The following is a 27,746-nucleotide window of genomic DNA, read 5'->3' as shown; positions in this document are numbered from 1 at the left end:
ATAGGGAATGATAAAATTTTAGTCAAATATACTGAATCTTTCCATAAAAAAATATTGAAAAAAAAATTGGCGGAATTTTTTTTCACCAGTAAATGACAAGTGTCACTCCTGGTGTTTGTTTTAGTAAAAAAAATAGATAATAGATGTGAAACTGTGAAAGATTTAGTGCCTCAATAAATTTAATTGGTTAAAATAATCACTTGACACGATGTTTGACAGAATATTAGGGGCATATATATTACTAAAATTAAATATTCAAAATGTAAAGAATAAAACGGGACACCCAAAATAAAATACATAAAAAAAAAATTAAAAAAAAGAGGGAGAGAGTACCAATTTAGAAAATGTATTGAATACTTAATTAATTGTACATACCATTAGATTTAAAAGTAAAAAAATCGTTTATTAGATAAACGGGTAAAGGACAAATAAGAAAAAGAAATAGTGTGACGAATCTCCAAACCAATGCATGTTCACATGCGTAATATATCTATGGGATGCCCCCATTAAATGAAGAGCTGCGCTCCAACTCTCCAACTTGTGTGAAAACATGAATTTGAAGTGGTTCACAAGCCATCACAATGTTCAAGGGGCATGCCCATTTTATTATCATCTTAATTTGCCACTCACTTATAGTCTTCTAGTTACGAATAGGCGAACCTTCTAAGATACTATTAATAGAGTATAAAACTAATTTTGAGATTTCGATCATTAACTTAAATATTTGGCCAAGTTGGACATTTAACATGGTATCAGAGCGATATGAGGATGCCTATAGTGCTTCCACACTTGAACACTTCCTATGTTTCACATCAGTTATCCTTAATAGTACCAGACATAGTAATTCATAATAAGGGCGAATAAACGACAACATAAAGAGTTAACATAGCTTAAAGTAAACTTAGCTTATTTTCCTTTAACTTAAGCATGGTTTAATACGAGTTCACACATATATGTATGGTGTTTTTATTGACTAATCAAATTCAAAAGCAACTAAGCAAGTAACCATTGCTAGTTGTTAAGTCATGCAAAACATGAGTTTTATCAAAAAGAATGGCAGTTTGTTGGATTGCTCATTTGCTTGCATTGATAATTCAGGTAATTTGCGTGAACATATATAACTCAAGCACGAGATAAATGATAGCTATGAACGGCACAAAATATTCAAATTTTCAATTTTACTTAAATCGTTAAAATAGGAAAGAAAAAAAAACACATTCTAGCTTTATTTTTTTGTATGCGGCGTATAAGATTTCGTTTATATAGGAGACTTGGAGTAGCTATCTTACTTTAAAGAAAAATGATGTAATTAAGACTTTACTTCTGCGTATGATACTTGTATAATTTATGTGAAAGAGTGTGTTATGTTCCAATGATTTTCATTTATCTTAATTTATTTTTCTTACGTGAACCTATTTTCTTGAATGAACATATTTTCCTGAACTGTTTATATATCTCGAGTATGAATCTACTTATTAATGCCGAAAAATGAGGTTTGATTTGACACATCACGATGAATTTATTGCCAACGTACTGACTACGATTCGACACATGATTAATTCTACAAAAGCAGGCAAGCGTTGAATGACAAACAATACTATAAATAAAAGGAATAGCATGCTATGAAATAATAACGAGTAGAGTCCATTAAAAATTACCAAAACCCTATAAATAGGTAAGATATTTCTTTTTAGCAAAATGTCATGTGGTACACATTTATAATCGACGGAATATATTACCTAAAATGAGTAATTTCGGCAACAAAAAAAAGATACAGCGGCTAATGGCTATCTTGTTAGTGTAAATCGAGTTCCGCCAAAATTACACTCTACTTTGAGGAATTCACAAATATTTCTCAAAACCCCGTTAAAAAAAAAAAAAAAAAAAACTCAAAACAAATCTACCATGGTTACTATCTTAACCGATCAACATAAACTATAGTTTGTGGCACGAGATTGGTAAGTGTTGGGGGATTTAGAGAGAGAGAGAAAGAGGAAAACCCAGAGAGAGAAAAAGAGAGCTCTTAAAAAAACGCCCATTTCGTTTCTCTCTCCTTCCTCCTCATTTCTCCATCCAAGTGTTTCTTCTTCCGGTTTATGCTTAGAACTCAAAAATTTACAAATTAGAGTGGGAAAAGTTAAGGAAATCCCTTAATTAATTTCTCTAGAATTTGATAGATTGGTTTCCTTTTCTGGGAAAAAGTTGAATAATTTGTTCTTCAAATTTAGCTGTTGCTGTCTTTGGAATCTCCACTATTGTGCTGCCCAGAAACCCATTATCTTCCTATTTACCTGCTCTCAGCTGTCTGGTACTCTGGTGTGTGAATCTATTTCTGGGATATTGTAGTTTTTCCCCCTTTATTTTTTTCCCTTCTTGTAATTAATTGATTTTTGATTGACTATATTTGGGTAATTTGTAAAAGGAAATATTTGAGATCTGAAATTAAGTGGGTACTTGTTAAATTCGAAACAGATGATTGAAATTTAACGGATTTATTTGTACTGTATAAAAAATAAGGTAGAAATGAAGTGGTGGGCATTTGTTTGTAATTTAGGGTTTTTGACTTTGCTGCTGTAGATTTAAATTTGGGGGGTTTTTGCTAATTGAAGGGCTATTTTTGTAAGATATTTAAGGGATTAAATGAGAAATATGGGAGGAGGGGTAGTGTGGAATGAGGAGGATAAGGCTATGATCGCCTCAATATTAGGTACTCGTGCTTTTGATTACTTGATTTCAAGCCCATTTACTGCTGAGACTTCTTTGGTGAGTCATGAGAACAATGAGAATATTCAGAATAAGTTGTCTGATCTTGTTGAGAGGCCAAATGCGTCTAATTTTAGCTGGAATTATGGTTTTTTCTGGCAAATTTCGAGGGCAAAATCCGGGGAGGTGGTGTTGAGTTGGGGGGATGGTTATTGTAGGGAGCCTAGGGAAGGGGAAGAGTCTGAAGCTACACGGCTTTTAAGTTTCCGGCTTGAGGATGAATCTCATCAGAGGATTAGGAAAAGTGTACTTCAGAAGTTGAACACATTGTTTGGAGGTTCTGATGATGATAACTTGGCTTGTAGACTGGATAGGGTTACAGATATGGAGATGTTTTTCTTGGTTTCAATGTACTTCTTGTTTCCTCGAGGCGAAGGTGGACCGGGAAGTTGTTTTGCTTCCAAGAAGCATGTGTGGGAGTCGGATTTGTTGAGGTCGAAATCTGATTATTGTGTTCGGTCTTTCCTTGCTAAGTCTGCTGGGATTCAGACTGTTATCTTGATTCCTACTGAATATGGAGTTGTGGAGTTGGGTTCAGTGAGAGCCATTGGGGAGAACCACAATGTACTCAAAGCATTGAAGTATGCATTTTCAAGTCCTCCCGTTCGCCCTAAACCAACTCCAGTTTTCCCTGTTGTTATTCATAAGATTGAGGATGATGATCCTCCTTCTGCTACAGCCCATGCCCTTGCCCTTGCTCAGGCCCAGGCCCAGGCCCGTGCCCGTGCAGATGCCCCTACTCCTGTTACTACTTCCGCTCCTCCAGCTCCCCCTGCACCTGCCCGTGTCCCTTCACCTCACCCTGCCCCTGCCCCTGCCATTGTTCATGCGTCTGCTCCTATGCCGACCCCTGCACCTGCACCTGTTCCCGGGCCTGGTTCGGTTCCTGCTACTGCACCTGCATCTGCATCTACATCTGCTACATTTACAAATGTGAGGCTTGTTGAACGCGGGGTGGATGGAGTTCCTAAGATATTTGGGCAGAATCTAAGCAACACAGTCCGTCCCCCATTCAGGGAGAAACTTGCTGTTAAAAGGATGGAAGATAGACAATGGGAGAATTATGCAAACGGGAATAAGCTATCCTTTGCTGGCCAAAGCCCCAGGAATGGTATTCAAGGTGCGAATTGGGCTAACATTCCTGGTATAAGACACGCGACTGCAACAGAACTTTATAACAATCAGAACACAAGACTTCAGGAATATGTAAATGGGATACGTAGCGAGTACCGGCTTAACCAGTTCCCCCAGCAAAAGCCGGGTCAAATGGAAATCGATTTTTCAGGGGCAACCTCTAGGCCCACAGTGGTTTCTCAGCCCGGTAGTGCGGAGTCCGAACATTCAGACCCCGAAGTGTCTGGTAGAGATGACAAGGCAGGTCCTTCTGATGATAGAAAGCCTCGTAAACGAGGGCGTAAACCTGCTAATGGCAGAGAAGAGCCGCTTAATCACGTTGAAGCAGAAAGACAACGGAGAGAGAAACTGAATCAGCGGTTTTATGCATTGAGAGCGGTTGTACCCAACATATCAAAGATGGATAAAGCATCTTTACTTGGTGATGCTATTGCTTACATCACTGAGTTGCAGAAGAAGCTTAAAGACATGGAAGCAGAGAAAGAGAAGCAGAACAGCACTTCTAGAGAAACAGAAGCAAACTCTGTTTCAGTTGGAGATGCAGATGTGGAGGGACAGGGACAGGGACAGGGACAGGGACAAGCTCCCGATGTAGATGTTAAGGCGATGCATGATGAGGTCGTGGTACGAGTAAGCTGTCCGTTGGATTCACATCCCGTGGCCAGAGTTATTCGAGCATTCAAAGATTCGGAGATTACCGTTGTTGATTCAAAACTTGCTGCAGGTACAGATACTGTGTTTCATACGTTTGTTATAAAGTCTCAGAGTTCTGAACAGCTTACAAAGGAAAAAGTGTTGGCAGCATTTTCGCATGAATCAAAGACTAATTTACAAGCAGCTCAAACTCCATCATCAACTGGTGGATAGCAGTAGCAGCTTGTAGTTTGTCTTAATTAGTAGGGTGTAATTGGATTAGTAAAGTAGAGAAAAAAAAAGAATCCATTCGATGACTTCTGCAGAGATTTTGATTTTGCAGCAAGGAAGAGTTTAAAAAGAGGAATAGGTTGGTGCAAAATTTGTCCATTAGAAGTAGAATAACAGCCAAATTGACTACAATAGTGTCGTCGCAAAATTGTTTTTTTTTTTTTGTTTTTGTTCTGTTCATAGTTATACATATTTTGTCATATGGGAATTAGCAAGCTGAATTGAATGTGTAATGTAAGTTCACTATCTTCCTAAGAAGTTAATGAAAGTTTTGTTTCTCTTAATTAATCATCTCATTCCCTTTCTTAGCACTCCAATGCTTCTTTGAGTTGTTGAAATTTTGTATTCTTACACAAAGTTGGGAAAGAAATGTTTGCTTTTCTCTGTAGCTATGGATGTTGTGCAGGTTTGGGCATGATTTTTAGTGTTAAAACCTGGCCCGGCCCGGCCCGACTATTGTATTCTTACACAAAGCTAGGAAAGAAATGTTTGTTTTTCTCTATAGGTATGGATGCTGTGCAGGTTTGGGCATGATTTTTTGTGCTAAAGTCTGGCCCGACCTGACCCGAATTTTGTGTTCTTACACAAAGCTGGGAAAGAAATGTTTGCTTTTCTCTGTAGCTATGGTTGCTTTGCAGGTTTGGGCATGATATTTTGTATTAAAGTCCGGCCCAGCCCGACCCGAATTTTGATCAGGCTAATTACAAGGTAAGGTAAGGTTGTTATTCATCAAATATGATTCGTGGAAAAGCATGTTGCAACTAACAGGAGTGTGGAAATGGTCTGTTCATTGTACATTTGTACTGGGTACATATTGCTTGTCGGCGAAATTGTGGTAATACAGAGAACACACGTTTGTTATTTGTATTCAACACATGAAGCCAATTTTGAGCTACAGAAATCTTGCCTGGAATCTCTATCTTTTATGGAAATAAATAATGTAAATGTAATGGAGTTTTGCAACTATTATCGCCTTTCTTTTCATCAAATTATGCCCCATTCATTTCACGTTGCTTTGTTTGTTATGTCAAATGTTAAGTAATCAAAATCAAGTAATCATCATCGTAACGTAAGAAAATTCTTCCTTTTTCTATAATTTTCCCCCCTTTTTCTTTTATATTATTTATTAAAATGGGACCCATTAATTTTTGGGACCAAATTTTGTTTGTAAAATTCGTGAACATGAAAATTGATTGATTGAATAATATAAACCATATAAAATTTGTCGTGGGTTGAAGAAAGTGGGAGTATTTTCACATGATGTTTATGGTGTTCAACTACCTAAAAGGATGGATATTTATTTATTAGGGCACCATGCATTCTTGATTTTGTTGCTATCTTTATCTTTTACCTTTTCTGTAATATAGAAGAGGAAAGTATGTACATCACCTAATTTTGGTGACTCAAATATATATTAATGTCCTTTAACTCGTGGAATATGTTTTTGATTAGAAAGTTAAGTTAGCACTCTTAATCTGTAACTTTTCTTCTTTTGATGGGTAGTTGGTAAGTCAAGGTCCGCCACTGGAGTTTAATGATTAATGACTCAAATATATATTAATGTCCTTTAACCGGAAATTTTTTATAGTGTATTTTTAGTTAAATCTCCCTAAAATATGTGTATAATAGTATAATTACATAGTGTATTTCTTAATTTTTTTTCTACCGACTCCGTCGTAAAACCGTTCAAGATCCGCCATTGTTTATAATATTATGAAGTTTACATGATATAGAGTGCATGTAGACCAGATTCATTTGACAGAGTTGATGACTAGAGAATGTTGTCACCCTCAAAATCTCAAATCCTCAATGTAGAACTTCTTGTTTGTGGTAATTTTTCATGAGAGAGTATACGTATTTTATGAGTTGGTCATTAGTGACTGTTATGGGTGGTAGGTAAGAGGGTTTGGTCGAGTAATTTCACGTCAAGTTTGTCACGATGTTTGAATGGCGATAGATTAGATTAAGCAATGAAATCTAGTGCCTTTCTAACTAGGCTTCATTTTATAGTATAAACAAACATAAAACATTGTTTTGTGAGTATTTTTTTTTCTATAAATTAAGAGCCTAAAGCAAACATCATTTCCTAAAGTTGGTTTCTATTATTATAAGTAAGTAGGTCTAAATCCCGTCAAAAAAAAAAAGAAAAAAGTAACACCATTTAAAATTTTCAACTCCATCCATTCTCGTAGTAATGAAATTTTAGTTAGGTTATGCACAATTTTGAGGTTTTGCAAAAGCATAGTAAATTTAGGAAGTTGATATCCATTTTTTCCAAAGAATTCTCTGAAATTAACTGGAATCATTAATCAAGATTCTCTTGGAAATACTATTTCTTAAAAGTTTCGTTTGCAAATTAACTCTAACTTCACATTTATTTTGTGCGTATTTTTATAATTTCGACACAATTTCATAATAACAATGTGCTGTTGGTTATACTACCACACCTGCTGACACTATACCAGCAAAGCAAGCACACCACTGCAGAGCTACACTCAGCCACACTGGATCATACCCCATGTAACAGAATACAGTTATGTTATCAGCTAGTTTGTTAGCTAGTGCCGGCTAGGATGTTTATGATTGGTTGATAGTTTTTATACTGCATGCTGATTGGTTGTGCCAGCATTACAGCAGAGTAGTATATATTGTTGTTCTTCCCTTATTGCTTAGTTTAAGAGAGGATATTCCCTAAGCTGTATCAGCATTCTTCTCTCTCTAAATAAAAGCTTCTCAGCAGTTCCTTTAATGGCTGCTTGAGCACCAAGTAAACTGTGTTCATATTGTTAGAAGTTGGCTTATTTTCAACATGGTATCAGAGCAGTGATTATGATCCACAATCAACAGTTTTAGCTGAATCCGGAAGTTTGTGTGCTTCTTCAAAATCTGATCTAATTTCTTTCTTGAGGTCTGTTAATCCTCTTACTGCTTAATTCTTTGTTTTCTGATAATCTGCTGGTGATTAGCTGTTTGTTGATAGCAATCTGATCCTGTGATTGATAGATTTGCTAAATTTTCTTTTCATCTGAAATTCTGCTGTGTTTTTGGATAAATTTTGCTGTGATTTCAACCACATTCTCAAAAAAAAAATTCGATTATCAACCTTTGTTTGATTCTTCTTTAATCAAAAATGGCACAAACACCACTACCACCAAACCAGGATCCATCTAGCCCTTTCTACTTACATCCTACAGACAACACTGCAAATCAATTGGTTTCAGTAAAGTTTAAGGGTGAAGGAGAAGCATATGGAGACTGGAGAAGAAGCATGATGATTTCCATGTCTTCTAAGAATAAACTAGGGTTTGTGAATGGAACGATTTCCAAACCTGATACTGATGATGCTACATACTTAGCCTGGATGAGATGCAATAACATGATGATATCCTGGTTGCTTTTTAATCTAGACTCAACCATAGCTAAGAGTGTGATGTATTTCAATACAGCTAGAGATATTTGGTTGGATCTAGAAGACAGATTTGGTTTTGTTAATGGACCACAATTGTTTGCTTTAGAACAACAGGCTTCTGATATTACTCAAGGAACACAAAGTATTTCAGAATTTTTCACTGAGATTAAGTCACTTTGGGACAAACTGAGTGCAGCAAACCCCTTGCCAGTTTGTACTTGTAATCTGTGCACCTGCAATTTGACACAGAAGATCTTTAAGATGCAGCAAGATCATAGACTTATGCAATTTCTCATGAAATTGAGTGAACATCTGGCCACAGCAAGGGGAAATTTACTTATGATGCAGCCTCTTCCAACCATCTCTCATGCATATAGAATGCTAGCTCAAGAGGAAAGGCAAAGAGAACTCAGTATACCTACACTCCAACATCATGAGAGCCATGCTTTTGCAGCAGATAGGAGGAGGTATAATGATTATCAGAATAGAGGAAACTACAGAGGACAACAGTCATATGGTAGATCTGGATATCAGTATAACAATTCTGCAGGAACAGGAGGAAACAAGACTGCAAACAAGAGACCTAACTATTATTGTGATCACTGTAAAGTGAATGGTCACAGTATAGAGAGGTGTTTTAAACTACATGGCTTCCCACCAGGATTTTCAGGATTTAAAAATGATAAAAGAGTGGCAGCAGCTGCATATTCTGAAGAAGGATACACAGATGACATGTTTTCAGAATATCAACACCAGCAGAATGATAGAGAGCAATCACAACAACCAACAGGTTTTCTTACTCCTGAACAGTGCACACAACTGTTGAGCCTCCTAAACAAACAACAGATTGAAAAGCCAACAAATGCAGATGTTCATTTGGAAGAAGCAGATACTTCAGGGCATGCATTTATGGCAGGTACAACTTATTGTTTTCTTACTTGTTCACATTCTAGTTGGTTGTTAGACAGTGGTGCCTCAGATCATATGTGTGCAAGCTTGAGCATGTTTGAAACTTATGAGCCAGTAAGTACTGATGAGTTCATTACCATACCTAATGGAAAAAAGGTGGCAGTGCATCATAAAGGGACAGTGACATTAAATGAACATATACAGTTAAAAGGTGTTCTACATGTACCAGATTTCCAGTACAATTTGCTATCTGTAAACAAGTTGTGTTCAGATCATCAATGCACTGTGTCATTTACCGCTGACAAATGTTATATTCAGGGCCATTTAATGAGAAAGCCACAGGTTCTTGGTAGTGTGAGATCAGGTCTATACAGTGTTGATGCAGAACAGGATGCAAGCATCAAAGTTTCAACCACTACATGTCTAACAGCTACAACTTCAAGTCAATCAGAAGCAGAATTGTGGCATTTGAGGCTAGGACATATGCCTTTCTTGAAAATGAGGCATGTTATTGATAGTTTGTCTTCTTTTACCAATAATGTAAGCATCTGTCAGATTTGTCCAGCAGCAAAACAAGCTAGAAGTTCCTTTCCTGTAAGTTGTATCAAGACCACCAAGATGTTTGAAATGATTCATCTAGACACTTGGGGTCCTTACAAACACAAGACACATAATGGTTGTACAATGTTTCTCACCATAGTGGATGATTTTACTAGAACAACATGGACACACCTTCTGAAATCTAAAACTGATGCTGTGCCTGTGATTGATTCTTTTCTCAAAATGGTTGAAACACAATTTTCTTGTAAAGTTCTCTGTATAAGGTCTGATAATGCCTTGGAATTGTGTGAGGGTGATATGAAGAGAATAATGCTCAGTAAGGGTATTTTACATCAGACAAGTTGCAGTGGTACTCCACAGCAGAATGGAGTTGTAGAAAGAAAACATAGACACTTGCTTGAAACTGCTAGAGCTCTACATTTTCAATCAAAGCTTCCCATCAGATATTGGGGTGAGTGTATACTCTGTGCCACTTACTTGATAAACAGAATGCCACTTAAGAGTATAGGAAACTTGACTCCATATGAAAAACTTCATGGCCACAAACCCTTGTTTGATCACCTCAAAGCTTTTGGCTGTCTTTGTTATGTTTCTACTTCCAAAGTAGACAGAACAAAGTTTGATATGAGGGCTAAATCATGTGTATTTGTTGGATATTCACCTTCACAAAAGGGATACAAAGTTCTAAACCCTACTACAAACAAAATCATTGTTTCTAGGGATGTCACTTTTCATGAAACACACTTCCCTTTTCACCATACACCATCATCTTCCACCTCTGATGATACAGCCTTCCCACATTCCATCTTTCTTCCTAAACACACTCCTCTCTTACCTGATCCTAATCTTATTCTTCCTTTCCCATCTGTGTCTACACCACTAGAACCTATATTCTCTTCTACTGACACAGAATCTACACACAGTGATCCACCATCTTCTCCTTTCTCATCTCTAAACACCACTCCTCTCTCTTCACCACATTCTTCTACTCCTTCTTCTTCTCCTTCTCTCATTAATCCTGATTTAACACAAGATCTTACTGACAATCCTCTCAGAAAGTCAACCAGAATTCCCAAACCACCTTCTTATCTTGAAGATTACCATTGTCATCAAGCTAGTCATTGGTGTAACTTGGTTTCTTATACTAGTCTGCCAGCAACCTATCATGCTCTTGTGTCATACATTGACAGTCTGGTTGAACCAAAAACTTATAAAGAAGCAGTTCTTAGCCCAGAATAGATTCAAGCTATGGAAAAAGAAATTGAGGCTTTACTCAACAATCAGACATGGGAAATGGTTGATCTACCACCAGGAAAGAGACCAATTGGTTGTAAGTGGGTGTTTAAAGTTAAACTCAAAGCAGATGGCACCCTTGAGAGATGTAAAGCTAGGTTGGTTGCACAAGGGTATACACAGAAGTTTGGTATTGACTTTGAAGAGACATTTTCTCCTGTGGTCAAAATGGCAACAGTCAGATGCATCATTGCATTGGCAGCTAGCAGAAAATGGGTTATTTTTCAACTGGATGTCAATAATGCCTTCCTTCATGGAGATTTACATGAATAAGTTTATATGAAAGTACCAGAAGGCATTTCCAACCCTGAGAACAAAGTCTGTAAACTCAGAAAATCCCTCTATGGTTTGAAGCAGGCCTCTAGACAATGGTTTGCAAAGCTTCACACTGAGTTGCTGAAACAAGGTTTTGCTCAATCTAAAAATGACTACTCTTTGTTCATCAAGAAAACTGAGCATCACATTACCTTGGCTGCTGTTTATGTGGATGATATTCTCTTAACAGGGAATCATTTACCTACCATTGATGCATTGAAAGCTCATCTTCATGCTGTTTTTAGCATCAAGGACCTTGGTGTCATGAACTATTTTTTAGGCATTGAAGTTGGTTATTTATCTAATGGTGTTGTTCTAACTCAGAAGAAATTCACAAAATCTCTCCTAGTTGACAGTGGTTTTGATCTTCATAAGTTTGCTGCAGCCCCTCTACCTATCAACACTAAGCTTCTTTCAGATGATGGAGATCTTTATGCCAACCCTGAATTATACAGATGTCTTGTTGGTAAACTGAATTTTTTGACACACACCAGGCCTGACTTGTGTTTTGCTGTCCAACTGTTGAGTCAGTTTATGCATTCACCTAGAGTATCTCATGTTCATGCTCTCCATCATGTGCTCAGATATGTAGCTGGTTCAGAAGGTCAAGGCATCATCTTAAAAGCTACAGATTCTTTGACCCTACAGGCCTTCTCTGACAGTGATTGGGCTTCCTGTCCTAACACTAGAAGGTCCATTACAGGATATATCTTACTTTTGGGCAACTCTCCTGTATCTTGGAAATCCAAGAAGCAAGGTACTGTTTCCAAGAGCTCTTCAGAGGCTGAATACAGGGCAATGGCTGCAGCTGCATCTGAAGTCACTTGGCTGGTTAGGTTGTTGGAAGAAATTGGTGTCAACTCCCTCAAACCAGTCACATTGCATTGTGACAATCAATCTGCTATTTATATTGCCAAAAATCCGGTTTTTCATGAAAGAACCAAACATATTGAGATTGATTGCCACTTCACAAGGGACAAAGTTTTGGAGGGTCTCATTCAGCTGACTTACTTGCCTACTCAGTCTCAACTGGCTGATATCTTCACTAAAGCTTTGCCATCACCCCAGTTTTATCAATTGCTTTCCAAGCTAGGTGTCTCTTCTGCACCTCCTAGCTTGAGGGGGGGTGTTGGTTATACTACCACACCTGCTGACACTATACCAGCAAAGCAAGCACACCACTGCAGAGCTACACTCAGCCACACTGGATCATACCCCATGTAACAGAATACAGTTATGTTATCAGCTAGTTTGTTAGCTAGTGCCAGCTAGGATGTTTATGATTGGTTGATAGTTTTTATACTGCATGCTGATTGGTTGTGCCAGCATTACAGCAGAGTAGTATATATTGTTGCTCTTCCCTTATTGCTTAGTTTAAGAGAGGATATTCCCTAAGCTGTATCAGCATTCTTCTCTCTCTAAATAAAAGCTTCTCAGCAGTTCCTTTAATGGTTGCTTGAGCACCAAGTAAACTGTGTTCATATTGTTAGAAGTTGGCTTATTTTCAACATGTGCAATTTACTGTGTAAGTTGTATCGATAATCTAAAAATAACAATTAAAAAAAATGAAGAAATTTAGTTAAAACGACAATTAAAAAGAAACGAAGAGAGTATGTACTAACAAAGTAACAATAGTCTTCATTGCCCCAAGTGAACAATATAAAAGTACCTAAATGAAGAGAATTGTACGGGTTTAATCACTTTAATGTGACGCACAAAATCGGATTTAATTACTTGTGTCACAATTTTGTTTTGTCTTCCTGATTCTACTTTTTATTTTAGGGGACCATTTTATCAGCAAAATTAGTCAATATGTTCACTTTTCTGTTTCTTTAAATGTTTAATTTTTTATTTATCAACTACCCGTATTTAAATATCACACTGAAATATTCCATATATTGTTTATGAATCCATCAAACTTTGAATTATTATCGAAATTCCTTGATTAACAAAAGTCAATAAATAGTTTTATAAAATTGCGTGGTCTCAATCTTTTTCTGTCACGAGAGTTGGAGCAAAATATCGAAGACACGTTTATGTTGGGGACCATGCAGCCTATTTCCCCACGTAATTAAATAATAAGCCATGCATTATTGTTGATTTTTTCCATTTTTGTGAAGTCAGAAATGTATTTAATTTTTACCAAAGTTTTTATACGCACTAGTTGTATAATAAATTTATCGTGTATCAGGTTAAAATTTATCCAGATTTTGTTTTTACATGCTTTGATTAACTTTTACTTTGGATATTAATTTATTTTTATGGATAAATATTTTAAAGGGTTAAATATATACTTTTATTCATTATTAGTGATTTTGAAAAGATATTTTTTATTAAAACGAAAAAATTTATACTGTTTTTTTAGGGCCTTGAAAAAGGGTGCAACACGAGAACTTCCTAGGAGGTCAAACATCCTAGTACTGCTCTCTCCCAAGCACGCTTAACTGCGGAGATCTGATGAGATCCGGTGCATTAGTCTTAGTATGACATCCGAAAAATTTATACTTAAAAGTACATAATTTATACTAATTCTGTTTCATAAAGATCTTTACGGTTACTATTTACACAAATAGTAAGATGAAATAGAAAAATTGGTTGAATATAATAAAATATGGATAAAGTAAGATAAATGTGTAAAAAAGTGGTTGAGTGACTGGGTGCAAGAAAAAAAAAAAAAAATTAAGAGAAAGTGAGAATATTATAAATATTGGGGGTAAGAAGAGTAAAGTAGTAAATTTTCATGTCCATATATAGAATAAAGAAAAGTGTAACGAACATTATAAAACGGACTAAAACGGAAATTGTAAAGATTATTTTGAAACAAAAGTAGTACGTTATATCGGAGTAACTTTTAAACATTTCAATTTAAAAAATTTACTCGGATATATAGTATTTGTTGTATTTTAAACAAAAATTTGTGTATTTTTTAATATTACTCCCTCCGTCCCGAAATACTGGAGCCGGTTTGACCGGCACAGAGTTTAAGGGACTTGAATTGACCTATTTAATTTAATAGGTAGTAGTTGATAGTGGGGTATTATTTTAATGTAGTTAGTGGGAGGTGGGTTAAGAGGTGAGGTTGGGGGAGAGTATGGGTTGAATTTTTAATTATTTTTTGTATAGAGTAGGGGGTAGGTGGGTTAATAGGGGTGGAGTGAGAAATAATATAATATTGTTAGAATATTTCCATTTTTAGAAACAGGTTAAGCATTAAGGGACGATCCGATAAGGAAAACAAGTCAAGTATTCCGAGACGGAGGGAATATGTTACAATTTTGAGAGAAGACCAGTCTAATCGAGTAATCATATGCATTTATTTGACTTTGTAAGTTAGTTATAGATTTTCCTATTTTATATGTAATGTCACTAGAATGGATGGGCTGGCTATGTTTAACATTAACAAAGATCTAATGGCGTAATTACTATGGAAAATGATGAAAGTCATTTTATTATTTACAATCCACCTAAAACTTATTTAAATAAAGTGAAATTAACAGACTAATGGAAAAGGATAAAATTAAGCATTGTCCTCGTTAAGAATATCATAATAAACGATTGTTGTACAATGTGAATTAGGCAACGAAAGTGATGGATATTCTTGGGAGATGTTAAAGGATAAAGGTGATTCAAATCTTGATCAGTTAATCACCAAATGTTGTTTATTATGCTTTAATTTGATGAGGAATGTTCATTGTTTTCTTGTTTAGTAAAGCTAATAACATGATGTATTAGTGTCCCACCCTTTTTGAAGTTTAGAATCTTTAAACCCGGCCACTCAATTAGCTCTTTCCCTTTGGATGCACAATTTAGACAAGGGATAATAAGAGTGCATACTGAATATTGTGCACGGTGCACCCAACGAACATAATTTTTTTTTTAAAAATATGGCATTTTATCAATTGGCAATGTAACATAACATAAGATATGTTTTTTTTTTAGCAATAGTAAAAGTAGTATATGTGCAATAATAGTAAAAGTAGTATATGTGCAATGTATTTCATTTTCTTTTACCGCAATGAAATATTCATTTATACAAGCACTTGCATTATTTTAGTACACAATAATATTACATACTCTTTCCCATAGTCGACGGATTAGTCATTGAGCTAATATCAATCAAGTTAGCAATGTGAAAGTAATCTAGTATCAAAACTCAAAAGAGACCGACGTTAGAAAGTCCAATAAAGATTCATTGAGTTTTTTGGAGCCATTAAAAATAAATAATGGAAAGTTAGAGGGAATTCTTGCTAGCTTGCCAAAAATATCTTGAGAGTTAAGACCATCTTGGAACTTGCAAGGCTGCAAGCTAGCAGAAAATTTGGAATTCAGTGAAAGCTGATTCGACAAAACAACAAATGAGACAAATATACTAAATTGACAATAACTATCAATAAGGTGGACGTGCCGGAGTGGTTATCGGGCATGACTAGAAATCATGTGGGCTTTGCCCGCGCAGGTTCGAATCCTGCCGTCCACGCTTTTTGAAAAATGTTGAAAACTGCTATTTTTAATTGAAAAATACAGCAACTCACATTCATAGTCTTGATTCATTAAGTGTAATTTCTGTTCCATTTTTTTAAGGTTTATGCTAGTAGCAAGCCTTCTTTAACACTAAGTGGCTCGACATGGAGTGAGTCTACAACAAAAGTCTTGTTAGTTGTTACCGGAACCAGTAACCCACCTCCCAAAGCTATCTCGAACCACGTACACTGGCAACACCAAAATGATTAGTACTTGAAATAAAAGAGGCATCCACTTTATATCTCTCACTAATACACAACTGATGATGTTGTCCATTGCAAACTTAGTGTTAGATCTCTAATTAAGTGTATCGCATCTTCCACCACAAGGTTACAAGTAGGACAAGGATGATAGGGTACAATGCTTCCAAATTGAGAGGCATAAGCTAAAGAGAGGGAGAACTGAGAAGCCTTTGGGGGTACTGAACTTTGAACAATGAGTGTCATTGTGAGCAGTAACAAGAAATTATTTGAGTTATATGGGTAGGTATGTCTATATATGCCATCCTTTACATAGTCACTAACCATCTTATCATAATATTAGCTAGCAAGTCCCAACATTTCCCTATACTCTTCCAAATGGCCGACCCATTGCTAAACTTGACATGGTTAACTGTCCTGATCATTGTGTTCTCTGTAATACTGGAAAGGAATAAGTTGAACATCTGTTTTTTTATTCTTCTTTCTCAACTGAGGTTTTGTAGAAGGTTCTTCTTGTGTTGGGAATTTCCAGAAGCAGCTATGGTCAAGAACTACACATTTCACCACACCAAAGTAGGAAAACTGGTGCCATATCTCAGCTTTACACTATGTGTTTCACTGAAGCAGTAGACTCTATATGGCTACACAGGAACTCAGTTGCTTTTTAAAGTACTAGTAATTCTGTTTCACACATTGTAAAACAAATCATTTTCAAGGTTTCTTGTAGATGCTGTAATGAGCTTAGAGATAGGCTTATGCACTGAAGTGTTTGCTGTCTAGCTGTTGCTAGAGTTTATGTGGTGTACTGGTGTTCTAGAGTTCTTTTTCCTCGAGGCCGATTTGTAATATAATTATTAATTGCTAAAGAAACTTTTTAATATAATTATTAGTTGCTAAAAATACTTGACATGGTTAATAAACTGTTAAAGATAAAAATTCTAATACACTCTTAAGATAGCAAAGAGAAAGCTTGGATTGAATTAGACAGGGGCCGCGCGAACGCAGGCCCCCACTATCACAAATTATGACGTAGACTCTCCCACATTGGGGAGATCTTAGGCTGACGCCCCTCCAGAGTGCAATGGAAGTCATCACCCTAGGCTATGGGCCTTATTGATCGCCCATTCACCCCGTCCAGGTAAGTAATTTGCTTGTAATCTCTACATTTGCTTTTATTACCCATTTCCAATAGTTTATTTCCCCTCTTTCGATGTGGGATAATTTAGAATCAGTCCCTTCACCGAGATTCAAGATGCCTGTTTTACTCTAACTTCTGCCAGTATTTTTCTTTCTATGAGTATATGTTCTCACAAGTTATTGTCCCAAGCTATTCTTATACTTCTTACTAGTAATTACTAGTAAAGTTCAAGTAATCAGTTTATTTTGTATACATTGTAACATTGATATGTGATTCTGTTGAAAATAACATGAAGTGCAAAGGGTTGAATAAATTCTGTTTTGCGAACTTGTAGTGAAACTACGGCAATCCATGGGTCTACTTCATCCTTGTTACATCGTATCACAGCAATTGGAGGAATCTGACTTATTGTAAGGTGGGGTAGTTGAAACATTCATTCTTGCATGAAAAGCTCAATTGCTCAATTGTGTTAGCATGGATCCAAGCAATAAACTCATGAATAGAAGCTAACTCTCAACATGAATACAATCCCACCTGTAATCCTACACTCCCTAGTATAGTACTTCTGAGTTTTTCTACACTTCAGTTTAGTAATCAAGTCCTGTAAACTGAGATTTTGATCTAGCATCACTGCATCAGTAATAAGTTCAGTGTAACAAAAATTTTGATCTAACATTAGTGGGGTGTGCCAGGCCCGTGCAGTAGTGCAACGCATGGTCGACACTTGAAGACCCCAATAGCAAGCTATTGTAATGGGACTTCCCCCTTAAAATATAAATTTAATATCATTGTGAGCCATTGGCTCACGTATCAAATATTAAACTGATAAGAACAGATACTACACTTGATCTTAGCCAAAAGGCCGAGAAAGGTATGAGTATTCAAAGTACTGAGAAACGTTTATATATTGCTCCACATATGAATGTCCTCAGTTCTGCTCAATATGGGACACTGTTTCATCGCTTGTAAGTTGTAACTCAGTCCAATAATCCTCATGAAACAGAAGCTAAAGTTAAATATAGCACCATGTGTGGCTGGTCAATTTCAAATCTTGACTTTTTTTAGTTTTTCTTTCAACTCCATCATATGTAAAACTATTCATTACTTATCCTAAACATAACGATGTCTTTTATTCAATTATACAACCGTGTTGATTATTATGCACATAATTACACATACATGTGAACTTTAGCGTATCCAACCATTTGGATCATTTTCTTATTTGACTAGCAGAAAATAAAATGTAAGTTGCCTTTGTGATTAAAACATAAACTCTTACTGTCTTTTAAGATTGTTCTTTTTTTACCACAAATAAGATTACTAATTAATTACCATGTAAATTTTCTTAGGTTTTTTTTAATACATGGAGTATATTTATTCAGTTAGTCAACTTTTTATACTCCGTTTACTTTTACTGCAGAGTATTCGATAGTAGGTACATCAAAGACTGGTATTATTGGTCAAAGTGTGAAAATTAAACTAAAGCACTTAAAAATTCTGAAGGACTACAAGTGTGTACCACTTTTCTTTATTATTATTGATTGATACTTCGAGTTAGTCAACTACTTTTATTTTCATATCTTAAATTACATTAATATAACCAAATAGAAACAAAAATGTCAAGCACATGATTCACAAATTGTGGATAGAAGATCCAGACTCCTAAAACTTCAAAAAATGATACTCGTGAAACTAAACATTAATGTAGATATTCACTTTATCTATGATGATTACGATCAAATCTTTATACTATGATTCCATTGAAAAGTCTTCCTTCTTCTAATTAATGAAATACAAATAATACTAATTATACATCTTTATACGATTGTTTATCATTTAAGGAAATCAGTTACTAAAAATTACCGCAAAGGTCCGCATTGTCCTGACAAAGATACATAGATTAACACACCTATATAAGTATAATTAGTAATCTAATTAACTTTCCTAATCCCAATTTCATATAGGCAAACTCAAAATGATTCAATTTCCTTTCTTCCTCATCTCAATCTTTTCCCTTCTTTCTCTGCTAAATGCAGCTAGCCTCATTCCAGACACTTGCAGCGAAATCGTACACTCCGACAGGAACGTGGAGTACGACTTCTGTGTCAAAGTACTCGTGTCGGATCCAGGAAGTGCAACGGCAACAACCGTTGCACAGCTTGGATCCATCTCATTTCAATTGGGTCTATCCGAAACCAAAACCATATCATCAAAAATTGGTACACTCTTACAGGATCCGAAGCTCGACCCGTCTGATAAGGATGCACTGAAGTCTTGTTCTGGTATTTATTTGGAAGCACAGAAAGATTTAGAAGAGGGTTTGAAGGCTTTTAAAAGTGGGGATTATTCGAAAGCAAATAAAATGGCAAATGGTGCAGTGATTGTTCCTACTGCTTGTGAATTTATGTTTGCTCAATCTCCTTTGTCTAAGGAGAATGATTATTTCTTTCAATTAGCTGCTATTTCTCTTGATTTTACTGATTTGTTAAGCAAGGTTACTTAATTATCATAATTATTACGATTAATAAAGTTGTCAATACACATTTTTGTTAGAATTCTTTTCTTCAGTTACTCGATCGTACTATTAGTCCTAGCCTGTTAGCCAAGTGGCTAACGTCACAGTTAAGGTGCATCTGGATGCACTGTACGTCTGTTAGAAGAAAATGGAGAATGTACCACCAATAAGCATAAAATATGTTCCAAGTGTACAATACCCCTAAGAATTTTTAAGTGTCTAAGGCATGAATCTGCAAAACCTATATTTTTTCCGGTATAATCTGACCGGTTATATATACACGTGATGCATGCGAAATATACATGAACAACAAAATTAACGCTGCCTATTAAATTGGCTAAGCAGAATGAGCGTTGATAACTTTTGAAAGAAATGTGCAGAGATAGTCGGAGGAAGAGAGTTGCACCATCAGTTTAAAACAATCAATCGAGGAATATATGATTCATATGAATAAAGTCAACATGTAATTAATGTCAAGGTTTTGTGCTAATACTTCATCGTTATTTAATAAATGCATCCCTTTGACTTTTACATTGTTCACATACTAACTTTGACCACGTTTATACATTTGAGGAGAGTAAAATGGATAGTTTATATGCACTCCGTACATTTGTTGTCGTTCTAGGAGTTGGCTAATACTATCCCCGTTTCAGAAAGTTATTTACAGTTACTATTTGCGCGAACTCCAGTGTAATAGTTTTTTTTTTTGGTGCGAATGAGCCACAAGGGCAATATAAATTACAAATGGGGGCGGGGGGATTCGAACCTGAGACCTATTGTACACAGGCCCTCAGTCTTAACCACTAGGCCAAGACATCATTGGTAACTCCAGTGTAATAGTTAACTATTAATATATCCAATTTCGTATGTGGAAAATGATAAAAAGTTGATATTCTGAAAATACATACCGAGACCAATCTAACAAAATCTTATATGTAACGTATTGATATATATAATAGTGAGAATATACGATCAAAATTTAAAATTTGGACAAATATTCCAAAGCGTAAAGAACTTTCAGAATCGGAGGAAGTACGAATTAGGAAGTAAAATAGAGATATGCAATGTATGTGCAAATCCATGATCCTTAATTCCTTATCGATTAAATCTTAGTTTTCCTATTCCACTTGATACATTCCTCCCGAAACACAATCTCTCCAATAAAAAAAATTGAGAATAAAACTTAGCTTGTACTTGAAGGAAAATACGTACGTAGTACAAAAAATTAATTGCTCATACTACGGTTCACGTTATATGTGTAAATGCGATTTCCTTGATTTTGGTGAAAAAATAACTCAAAAAACAGAGAAATTAAAGTATCAAACTGATCTTACATGATCTTTTTTTTAAATGTAATCAAATTAATAAGGAATGTAATTATATTTGACAAGAATGCCAATCTTTTATTATATGGAATGAATTCATATTCAATGAATTAGAAATCATAATATTCCTACCTCTCTTTATAAATCACCATTTCTCCTACCCAATACTTGGATCTTAAATTAGTTTTTATTTGTTCATCCTTTTTTTACAAAATGGAGTATAATTATATGTCTCAAATATTCATAATTTTATTCGTGGCTTTACCCCTAGCAAAAGCAAGAAACCTAGTAACAGATACTTGCATGAAGATCTCAAAGGCCGACCCAGAAAACATCAAGTATGGTTTCTGCGTAAAGACATTCGGGTCGGATCCTCGGAGCACGAAAGCAAGTAGTGTTGATGAACTAGTAGATATCTCCTTTAACCTTACTTCATCCAAATCAAAATCGATTACCTCAACCATTAATCAAGTACTCCTGAAAGACCCTAAGTTCGACCCGTTTGCCAGGAGCGCGTTGGAAACGTGTTCGGACCTTTATTCGGATGGTTTGGATGACTTGCAAACGGGTCTCGAGGCGTTGAAAGGCGGGGATTTTCCCACAGCTATGTCACGAGTAAGTGCAGCGTTGGATAATGGTCCTGATTGTGAAGATACATTCAAGGAGAAGGAAGGGGAAGTGTCTCCTTTGACAAAGGAGAATGATGAATATTTTCATTTAGCTGTTATTTCTCTTTCTCTTACTGTATTGTTGAAAAAATGACTTGACACAAAAAATCATTTTATATAAAATAATAACAATCTTCGTTTATTCATATATATTTAACTTTGAAGAAAGTCGTAAATCGTAAGGACAGATAAGAGATTATAAAGAATATTCAATATGTAACCATCTTGCTAAGGTAAGAAGGTTATAAATTACAGCGACACAGAAGAAGGTTATAAGATGTTTTGACAACAAAAAGCAACTTTCATGGTAACGTATATCCCATGTTTCATGGATACATGCTTTTCAAGATTTATAATTGGAGTAGATGTTTGGAAGAAGAGATCTATTTTAGTATTTTAGATATGTTCCTTTACAGAGAAAATTTTGGTTGTAAATGTCGTACTACGTAGTACTACCTCCGTTTCAGAAAGTTCTTTACGCTTTGGAAAATGTGTCCAAAGTATAAAATTTTTGACCGTAAATTCTCACCATTATATACATCAAAACGTTACACGTAAGATCTTGTTATGGTATCGGGATGTATTTTCAGAATATCAAATTTTTATAATTTTTTCACATACAAAATTGGATATATTAGTAGTTCAATTTTGCATTGGAGTCCGTGCAAATAGTAACTGTAAAGATCTTTTTGAAACGGAGGTAGTATGACTTTATTCTAATAAAATTTTCTCTTTTTTGTCAAAAAAATATAGAAAATGATATACAGAATATCAACATGCAACGATCGTTGCTATGGAAAAACGAAATTTTTTTATCTGATTCAATTGTTATAATTTGTTGGATACAAATCTCTAAGCAGATGTCACAGGGTCGAGCCTCATCAGCTGCGAAATGTTTGGTAGTGACTCAAGCGATGACCTGCGTAGCTAGACTGGTTAACATGTGCTAGGTTCTGGTTCAATAGAGTCCTTCTTCTTTCCTATTAAAAAAAAAATACTTGGATGCTAGATCTTTTACTCCTCCATCAGCAAATAATCTTTACAATGCAGTAAACCGGGAACGGGGTACCCCCTCATATTCAACACTCAACACTGGCCAAGCTAATTGAAAAGTGTATCACGAGAAACACAGGCTTTGGTTTGACAGTCTTCCCCCCATGCAAGGCTTTTTAGAGTAAACAGTTTCACTATACAATAACGTCCCCCCTAAAAACACTATAAAACCCCTTAATCCCTTATAGCTTAGAGGATAAACTATATAAGTCCCAAAAATCTAAAAAAGTTACAGTTTCCGGCACCGGTCATCACGAAATTACGTCAAGAAACGATGAACAACGTCATCATCCATGTCTTTATCATGAGTTTCCTCTGTTGCTCACTAACAACTGCTGCTTTGACCAGCCTTGTACTCCCTATCTGCACGTACATCTCTAAAGCTGACCCGGAAAATGTAAACTATGAATCCTGCATATCAATACTCGGGTCGGATCCCCGGAGCTCCATATCAACCGCTCCACAACTAGCCCGAATATCCTTCGAGTTAGATATAACAAGAGCTAAAACCATTTCCTCAACCATTGACACTCTGTTAAAGCTCTCTGTATCAGATCCTCTTGCGAGTAATGCATTGAAAGATTGCTCGAGTGTCTACTCGAGAATCCCAGGTGATCTAGAATCAGGTCTCGAGGCTATAAAAGACGGAGACTTTGATACGGCAAGTGCAAGGGTAAGTGCAGCAATGAATGCTGCTATTACTTGTGAAATTGGGATCAAGGAGAAGAAAGGAAACATAGCTCCTTTGCATAAGGAGATCAGTGAGTTCTACCAGTTGGGTGCCATTTCTCTTGGTTTCACCATTTTGTTGAGGATTATAAATTGATCATGTATTAGATCTATTACTTAAATAATAATAAAAATCTTGCTAATTTATGGCTTCTTGTGAAATTAGTGATCTACCAAAAATATACAATTCAATAAGACCTGCCAAAAACCAGTAAGGAAGGGAACATAGCTCCTTGCAAAAGGAGATCAGTGACTTCTACCAGTTGGGTGCCATTTCTCTCGGTTTCACCATATTGTTGAGGATTATAAATTGATCATGTATTAGCTACATGTATTAATGAAATAATAATAATAAATCTTGCTATCTACATGGCTTCTTGTGAAATTACTGATCTACCGAAAAAAATTACAATCCACCAAGACCTGCCAAAAACTAGCAAACTATATGATGGTCCAAGATCACCACATCATATTCCTCCCCGTCCTTTTAGGATATTTTTACATTGGTTTTCGGCCCACCTAGTATAAAAATGTTGGATCCGCCGTTGAACATATTCCCAAGCAATATACAGTAGAACAGTAAAAACCTTCTACTAGTCCTCTCATCCGCAATATCCGAATGTGACATGATGTTCTAAGACAAGTATATTTTAAAAGAGAAATTAGGTTAAGGGGAGAGCCGGTGCCAAACCTGTACTATCGCGTGCAGTTACATCTGTGTCTGCCCCAGCTGCATTTGCAGATGCAACACTGTCCTTCTCATTTGAAGTATCCTTCCCTTCGGCTTTGAGGAACCAGCACTGGTCCAGGTTATGCCCTTTTTTCTTACAATTGCTACAGAATTTAACCTTCCTATCTCGGTCTGGTTCATAATTTCCATGAGCAACACCAGGCTTCTTCATAGGTATCCTTTGGGGTCCAAATCTCTTATTCGGCTGAAAGACAGGCGGCAAATCAGACCGAGAAACACGAGGAGTGTCACACATGTTGCCTTTATGACGAGATTCCTCTTCTGCTTTTAGATGGTTCATCAACATCCAAACAGGTAAGTAGTCTTCCTTCATCAACTCGATCATGTTAGGTTTCCAAGACGGGGGAAGCTTGGAAATGATGACATTGACATGGAACTTCTCCTCAACGTACATACCAGAAGCAATAAGTGCATCTGCAATCTGATGGAACTCATGAACTTGCTCGAAGACGGGTTTTTCTTCAACTATTTGAAATTCAATATACTTTTTTACAAGAGAAACTTTTGCTCCATGCTCTTCATGAAGATAGGTAAGCTTGAGTTCTTCCCAAACATCTTTAGCAGTGCCTGATTTCTTTGAGTAATGCCCATACAGGTTGTCGCATAAGGAATTTAAAATGTTTTGACGACATATATGGTCATCATCTACCCACTTTTCTGCAGCAGATAAGGTCTGAGCCAGTTCCCGGTCTTCAACTCCCACGGCACTAGGGCATGATTCAGAAAGCACATATCCGACCTTCAATTGGTCCAGGTATGACTCCATCCGAAATGACCATTGCTGATAATTCTTTCCATCAAAACGAATAATTTCAATAGGTACAAGTCTTTGGGGTGAAGAAGCTACAGCAGATCTATCAACAGCTCGTTCTCTACTGGCCACAAGTCTAGGTCTATGCCGTAATTTTATACCGTGCCTATCATCAGTTTGTTTAACTTGAAGTTCAGATCTACAGAAATTATGGCATTCGTGTCATTTGTCGTTTCATCCATTTACAGTAAAGTAGGCTTTTAAAAAAAGCCATGAGAAAACAGAACATTTTCATATTTTGAAGAACTCTTACAATAGAAAAGGACTAACCTTAGTCTTGATTCAACCTTGGTTATGGCTTCTTCAATTGCAGGGATGCTTTTCTTGAAAATCGACCATTGGTCAGGATATAAGCTAATGCCTAGGCCTAACAAACCAACAGCAAGAATTAGATGAAAGAGGGAGGATTAGACATCCAACATTCACACTAATCGCACCTGCTTAACATCAAGAACTAAGCAACCATAACAATATAGTATAGTAGTATTACTCAAAAGATTATGAGACTATTATTAATTGTGAATATATACTCGTCTCTGTTAAGTTTAAACTCAACCCCCACCCTCTCGTCCTTTGCCTTCCCGGCGGAACAGATAAGCAATACAACTATACAAGACCTGAAACACTAAACATTAAGACAGATAGTAATACAGTACAATACTATTTACCAGAATTTGTGATTAGAAGCTGTTTCAATTAAAAGAAATACTGCTTCCCATGTCATAAATCATAACCTAGGCTCCGTTTGGTAGGCGTAAAACGTTTTCATGGAAAACGATTTTCCCCCTTTTAATCATTTTATGTTGTTTGGTTGGGTAAGGGATGGAAAACAATTTTCCATTACTCTCTCAAAGGTGGAAAACCCTTTTCCATTTGAAAGAGAGGGAAACCACTTTTCCTTCTTTCCTCCTTACCTCCCTCTCCTTTCTTCCCCTCAATCTTCACCATCTTCTCCCATTTTCCTTTAAGTTACCAAACAAATAAAAACTAGTTTGGAATTGTGTTTTCCCTTGAAAAATGTTTTCCATAGAAAATCGTTTTACAATGAAAACGTTTTACGCCTTACCAAACGGAGCCCTAATATAAGTCACTACATGAGCAACAAATGCTTAACCATGATAGAAACACTCAACATATCACTCCACCTTCCAACCTACCCCACTTCATCATCTTGTACATTAGCAAAAGCCTTAATGCTCGCAATCAACAGGGAAACTTTAATCATTATCAACCTTCAAATCTAAGCCGAAAACGATAACTAAAAACCAATATAACCTACTACATAACAAAGAATAAGTTTCTTAAGATAAGTTTCTTAAGGATACTCAAGTTTCTTAAAGATAAGTTCCTCCAAACTCTATAGCATATTCCCCTACGGCAACTTTTGTGTAAGACCGCCTTACCGGAAAGACCATTTTGATTGTTTAACTAATTGGTTCTATTTCTTAACTAATTGGTTACATTGCTTAATTAATTGATTCAATTGCTTAACTAATTAATTCTTTTGCTTAATTAATTGGTATCAGTGCTTAACTAATTAGTTCAAGTGCTTAACTAATAGTTCCATTGCTTAACTAATTAATTATTTTGCTTAACTAATTGGTATCAGTGCTTAACTAATTAGTTCAAGTGCTTAACTAATTAGTTCCATTGCTTAACTTGTATGATACAAATGTGGTCTTTTGTGTAAGACCGTCTTATAGAAAAATTTATATATTCCCCTAACAAAGAACATACAACAAAGCACGAAACGGATTGATGATGCCGTTTATAATAGGCAGAAACAAAATGCACACCACAGCTTACCAAGGAAGATGAAGGTATAAAATTACATGTAGGTGTAGGAATGGCCTTCCCATCCTTCAAAGATAGTTCTCTAATTGACACAACAGTTTTCCCTCCAGAACTTCTGACTGCTACATCTCTCTTTTCTGATAACTACAATCCATCCAATAATAATACTAATCACTTATCACTCAACAAATTCAACTATTTATTTATATTACAAAAAAAAGGGGGTAGAAATATGATCTTAAACAAGAACATAATAGAAGATAAAATTGTGTATAAAATTCAGTTTAATTTTCTATTAAACCAACCCAGATTGAATTGCAACATTTGATTAACATTTTGTATACTCCGTACAAAGTTAGGGTTTAAATAAAACATCTCAAAACAAAAACAATTTAAAGAAAAGGGAAATTATTAGAGAATTAAGAAAAGTCTCAACCTTGCAAATGACATGACATGACTCAGCAGGCTTCTTGTCTTCTTGATCAACCGCTGTTTCTTTGTGAGGTGCATTAATGGCGGTGACGGGTAAGTTAGGAGGCAAAACGCCGTCGTTTTGAGGGTGGTCGTCAGGGGTAGAAAGCAAAAAAGATTCAATGGTTTGACGAACGAGGATTTTCTGGGGTAAGCCGGAGAGGTCGAGGTTGAGTTTATCGGAGGCGAGATGTCGGACCTGTTGCTCAGTGAGGGAATCGATGTCGGAGGAATTGAGGATTTCGGTGACAGTGAGGCGGATTTTGTCGGAGGTTTGGGAGTCCATTTTGAATATAGGGAGAGAGAGTGAGGAGGTTGGAGAGAGATTCAGGTTTGATGGGATGAAGTATCTCACTGTCATACCAGTTTTGAGTAAAAATGAAAGGGATGAAGCATAAAAAGAAGACTGGTTTTTTTTTAGGAAGAAGGGTTTTTTGTTTGGGAGGGAAAACTTTCAAAAAA

The 27,746-nt window shown here is 36.0% G+C and overlaps 6 protein-coding genes, 3 non-coding genes and 1 pseudogene across 9 annotated transcripts; 6 read left to right on the top strand and 4 right to left on the bottom strand.

Annotated features, from left to right (window-relative positions):
* Positions 1–1,948: 1,948 nt before the first annotated feature.
* On the top strand, positions 1,949–5,105 carry LOC110786412 (transcription factor MTB2-like). The gene has a single exon (XM_021990970.2). It carries the CDS (start codon positions 2,641–2,643, stop codon positions 4,762–4,764), a length of 2,124 nt encoding a protein of 707 aa, XP_021846662.2. The 5' UTR covers positions 1,949–2,640; the 3' UTR covers positions 4,765–5,105.
* A 5,843-nt stretch (positions 5,106–10,948) lies between these two features.
* Positions 10,949–11,266, top strand: LOC130467702 (uncharacterized mitochondrial protein AtMg00820-like). The gene has a single exon (XM_056836297.1). The coding sequence runs from the start codon at positions 10,949–10,951 to the stop codon at positions 11,264–11,266; it is 318 nt and encodes a 105-aa protein (XP_056692275.1).
* Positions 11,267–11,272: 6 nt separating this feature from the next.
* On the top strand, positions 11,273–12,532 carry LOC130467701 (uncharacterized mitochondrial protein AtMg00810-like). Its single transcript, XM_056836296.1, has one exon. The coding sequence runs from the start codon at positions 11,273–11,275 to the stop codon at positions 12,530–12,532; it is 1,260 nt and encodes a 419-aa protein (XP_056692274.1).
* Positions 12,533–13,684: 1,152 nt separating this feature from the next.
* LOC130468150 (uncharacterized) lies at positions 13,685–13,800 on the bottom strand (annotated as a pseudogene).
* A 1,903-nt stretch (positions 13,801–15,703) lies between these two features.
* TRNAS-AGA (transfer RNA serine (anticodon AGA)) lies at positions 15,704–15,785 on the top strand. Its single transcript has one exon. It is a non-coding gene; the product is annotated as a tRNA-Ser (tRNA).
* A 1,229-nt stretch (positions 15,786–17,014) lies between these two features.
* LOC130468172 (U1 spliceosomal RNA) lies at positions 17,015–17,175 on the bottom strand. The gene has a single exon (XR_008928596.1). It is a non-coding gene; the product is annotated as a U1 spliceosomal RNA (small nuclear RNA).
* Positions 17,176–17,845: 670 nt separating this feature from the next.
* On the bottom strand, positions 17,846–18,042 carry LOC130468184 (U2 spliceosomal RNA). The gene has a single exon (XR_008928607.1). It is a non-coding gene; the product is annotated as a U2 spliceosomal RNA (small nuclear RNA).
* An 885-nt stretch (positions 18,043–18,927) lies between these two features.
* LOC110784741 (uncharacterized) lies at positions 18,928–21,821 on the top strand. The gene is made up of 2 exons (XM_056836295.1): positions 18,928–19,661; positions 21,152–21,821. The coding sequence occupies exons 1-2, from the start codon at positions 19,143–19,145 to the stop codon at positions 21,767–21,769; spliced, it is 1,137 nt and encodes a 378-aa protein (XP_056692273.1). The 5' UTR covers positions 18,928–19,142; the 3' UTR covers positions 21,770–21,821.
* Positions 21,822–22,568: 747 nt separating this feature from the next.
* On the top strand, positions 22,569–23,563 carry LOC110784733 (putative invertase inhibitor). The gene has a single exon (XM_021989185.2). It carries the CDS (start codon positions 23,003–23,005, stop codon positions 23,552–23,554), a length of 552 nt encoding a protein of 183 aa, XP_021844877.1. The 5' UTR covers positions 22,569–23,002; the 3' UTR covers positions 23,555–23,563.
* A 197-nt stretch (positions 23,564–23,760) lies between these two features.
* LOC110786403 (uncharacterized) lies at positions 23,761–27,713 on the bottom strand. Its single transcript, XM_021990957.2, has 4 exons — positions 27,250–27,713; positions 26,852–26,957; positions 25,290–25,386; positions 23,761–25,158 (listed from the first exon to the last, which is right to left on the bottom strand). The coding sequence occupies exons 1-4, from the start codon at positions 27,643–27,645 to the stop codon at positions 24,120–24,122; spliced, it is 1,638 nt and encodes a 545-aa protein (XP_021846649.1). The 5' UTR covers positions 27,646–27,713; the 3' UTR covers positions 23,761–24,119.
* Positions 27,714–27,746: the final 33 nt, after the last annotated feature.

The sequence above is a fragment of the Spinacia oleracea genome, chromosome 2 (assembly GCF_020520425.1).
Source record: "Spinacia oleracea cultivar Varoflay chromosome 2, BTI_SOV_V1, whole genome shotgun sequence".
NCBI classification, from domain to species: Eukaryota; Viridiplantae; Streptophyta; class Magnoliopsida; order Caryophyllales; family Amaranthaceae; genus Spinacia; species Spinacia oleracea.
Note: the sequence above shows the minus strand (reverse complement) of the source record. Positions and strands in the feature narration are given on the sequence as shown.

What these genes read in the sequence shown, in the direction of transcription:
- LOC110786412 (XM_021990970.2), top strand. Translation starts at nt 2,641, where the DNA reads ATGAGAAATATGGGAGGAGGGGTAGTGTGGAATGAGGAGGATAAGGCT.
- LOC130467702 (XM_056836297.1), top strand. Translation starts at nt 10,949, where the DNA reads ATGGAAAAAGAAATTGAGGCTTTACTCAACAATCAGACATGGGAAATG.
- LOC130467701 (XM_056836296.1), top strand. Translation starts at nt 11,273, where the DNA reads ATGAAAGTACCAGAAGGCATTTCCAACCCTGAGAACAAAGTCTGTAAA.
- LOC110784741 (XM_056836295.1), top strand. Translation starts at nt 19,143, where the DNA reads ATGATTCAATTTCCTTTCTTCCTCATCTCAATCTTTTCCCTTCTTTCT. An exon ending in TTACTGATTTGTTAAGCAAG is followed by an intron (nt 19,662 to 21,151) that starts GTTACTTAATTA and finishes CTCTCTTTATAA; the next exon opens with ATCACCATTTCTCCTACCCA.
- LOC110784733 (XM_021989185.2), top strand. Translation starts at nt 23,003, where the DNA reads ATGAACAACGTCATCATCCATGTCTTTATCATGAGTTTCCTCTGTTGC.
- LOC110786403 (XM_021990957.2), bottom strand. Translation starts at nt 27,645, where the DNA reads ATGACAGTGAGATACTTCATCCCATCAAACCTGAATCTCTCTCCAACC. An exon ending in GGCCATTCCTACACCTACAT is followed by an intron (nt 25,387 to 26,851) that starts GTAATTTTATAC and finishes TTGGTTTGTTAG; the next exon opens with GCCTAGGCATTAGCTTATAT. An exon ending in AAGGTTGAATCAAGACTAAG is followed by an intron (nt 25,159 to 25,289) that starts GTTAGTCCTTTT and finishes TAATTTCTGTAG; the next exon opens with ATCTGAACTTCAAGTTAAAC.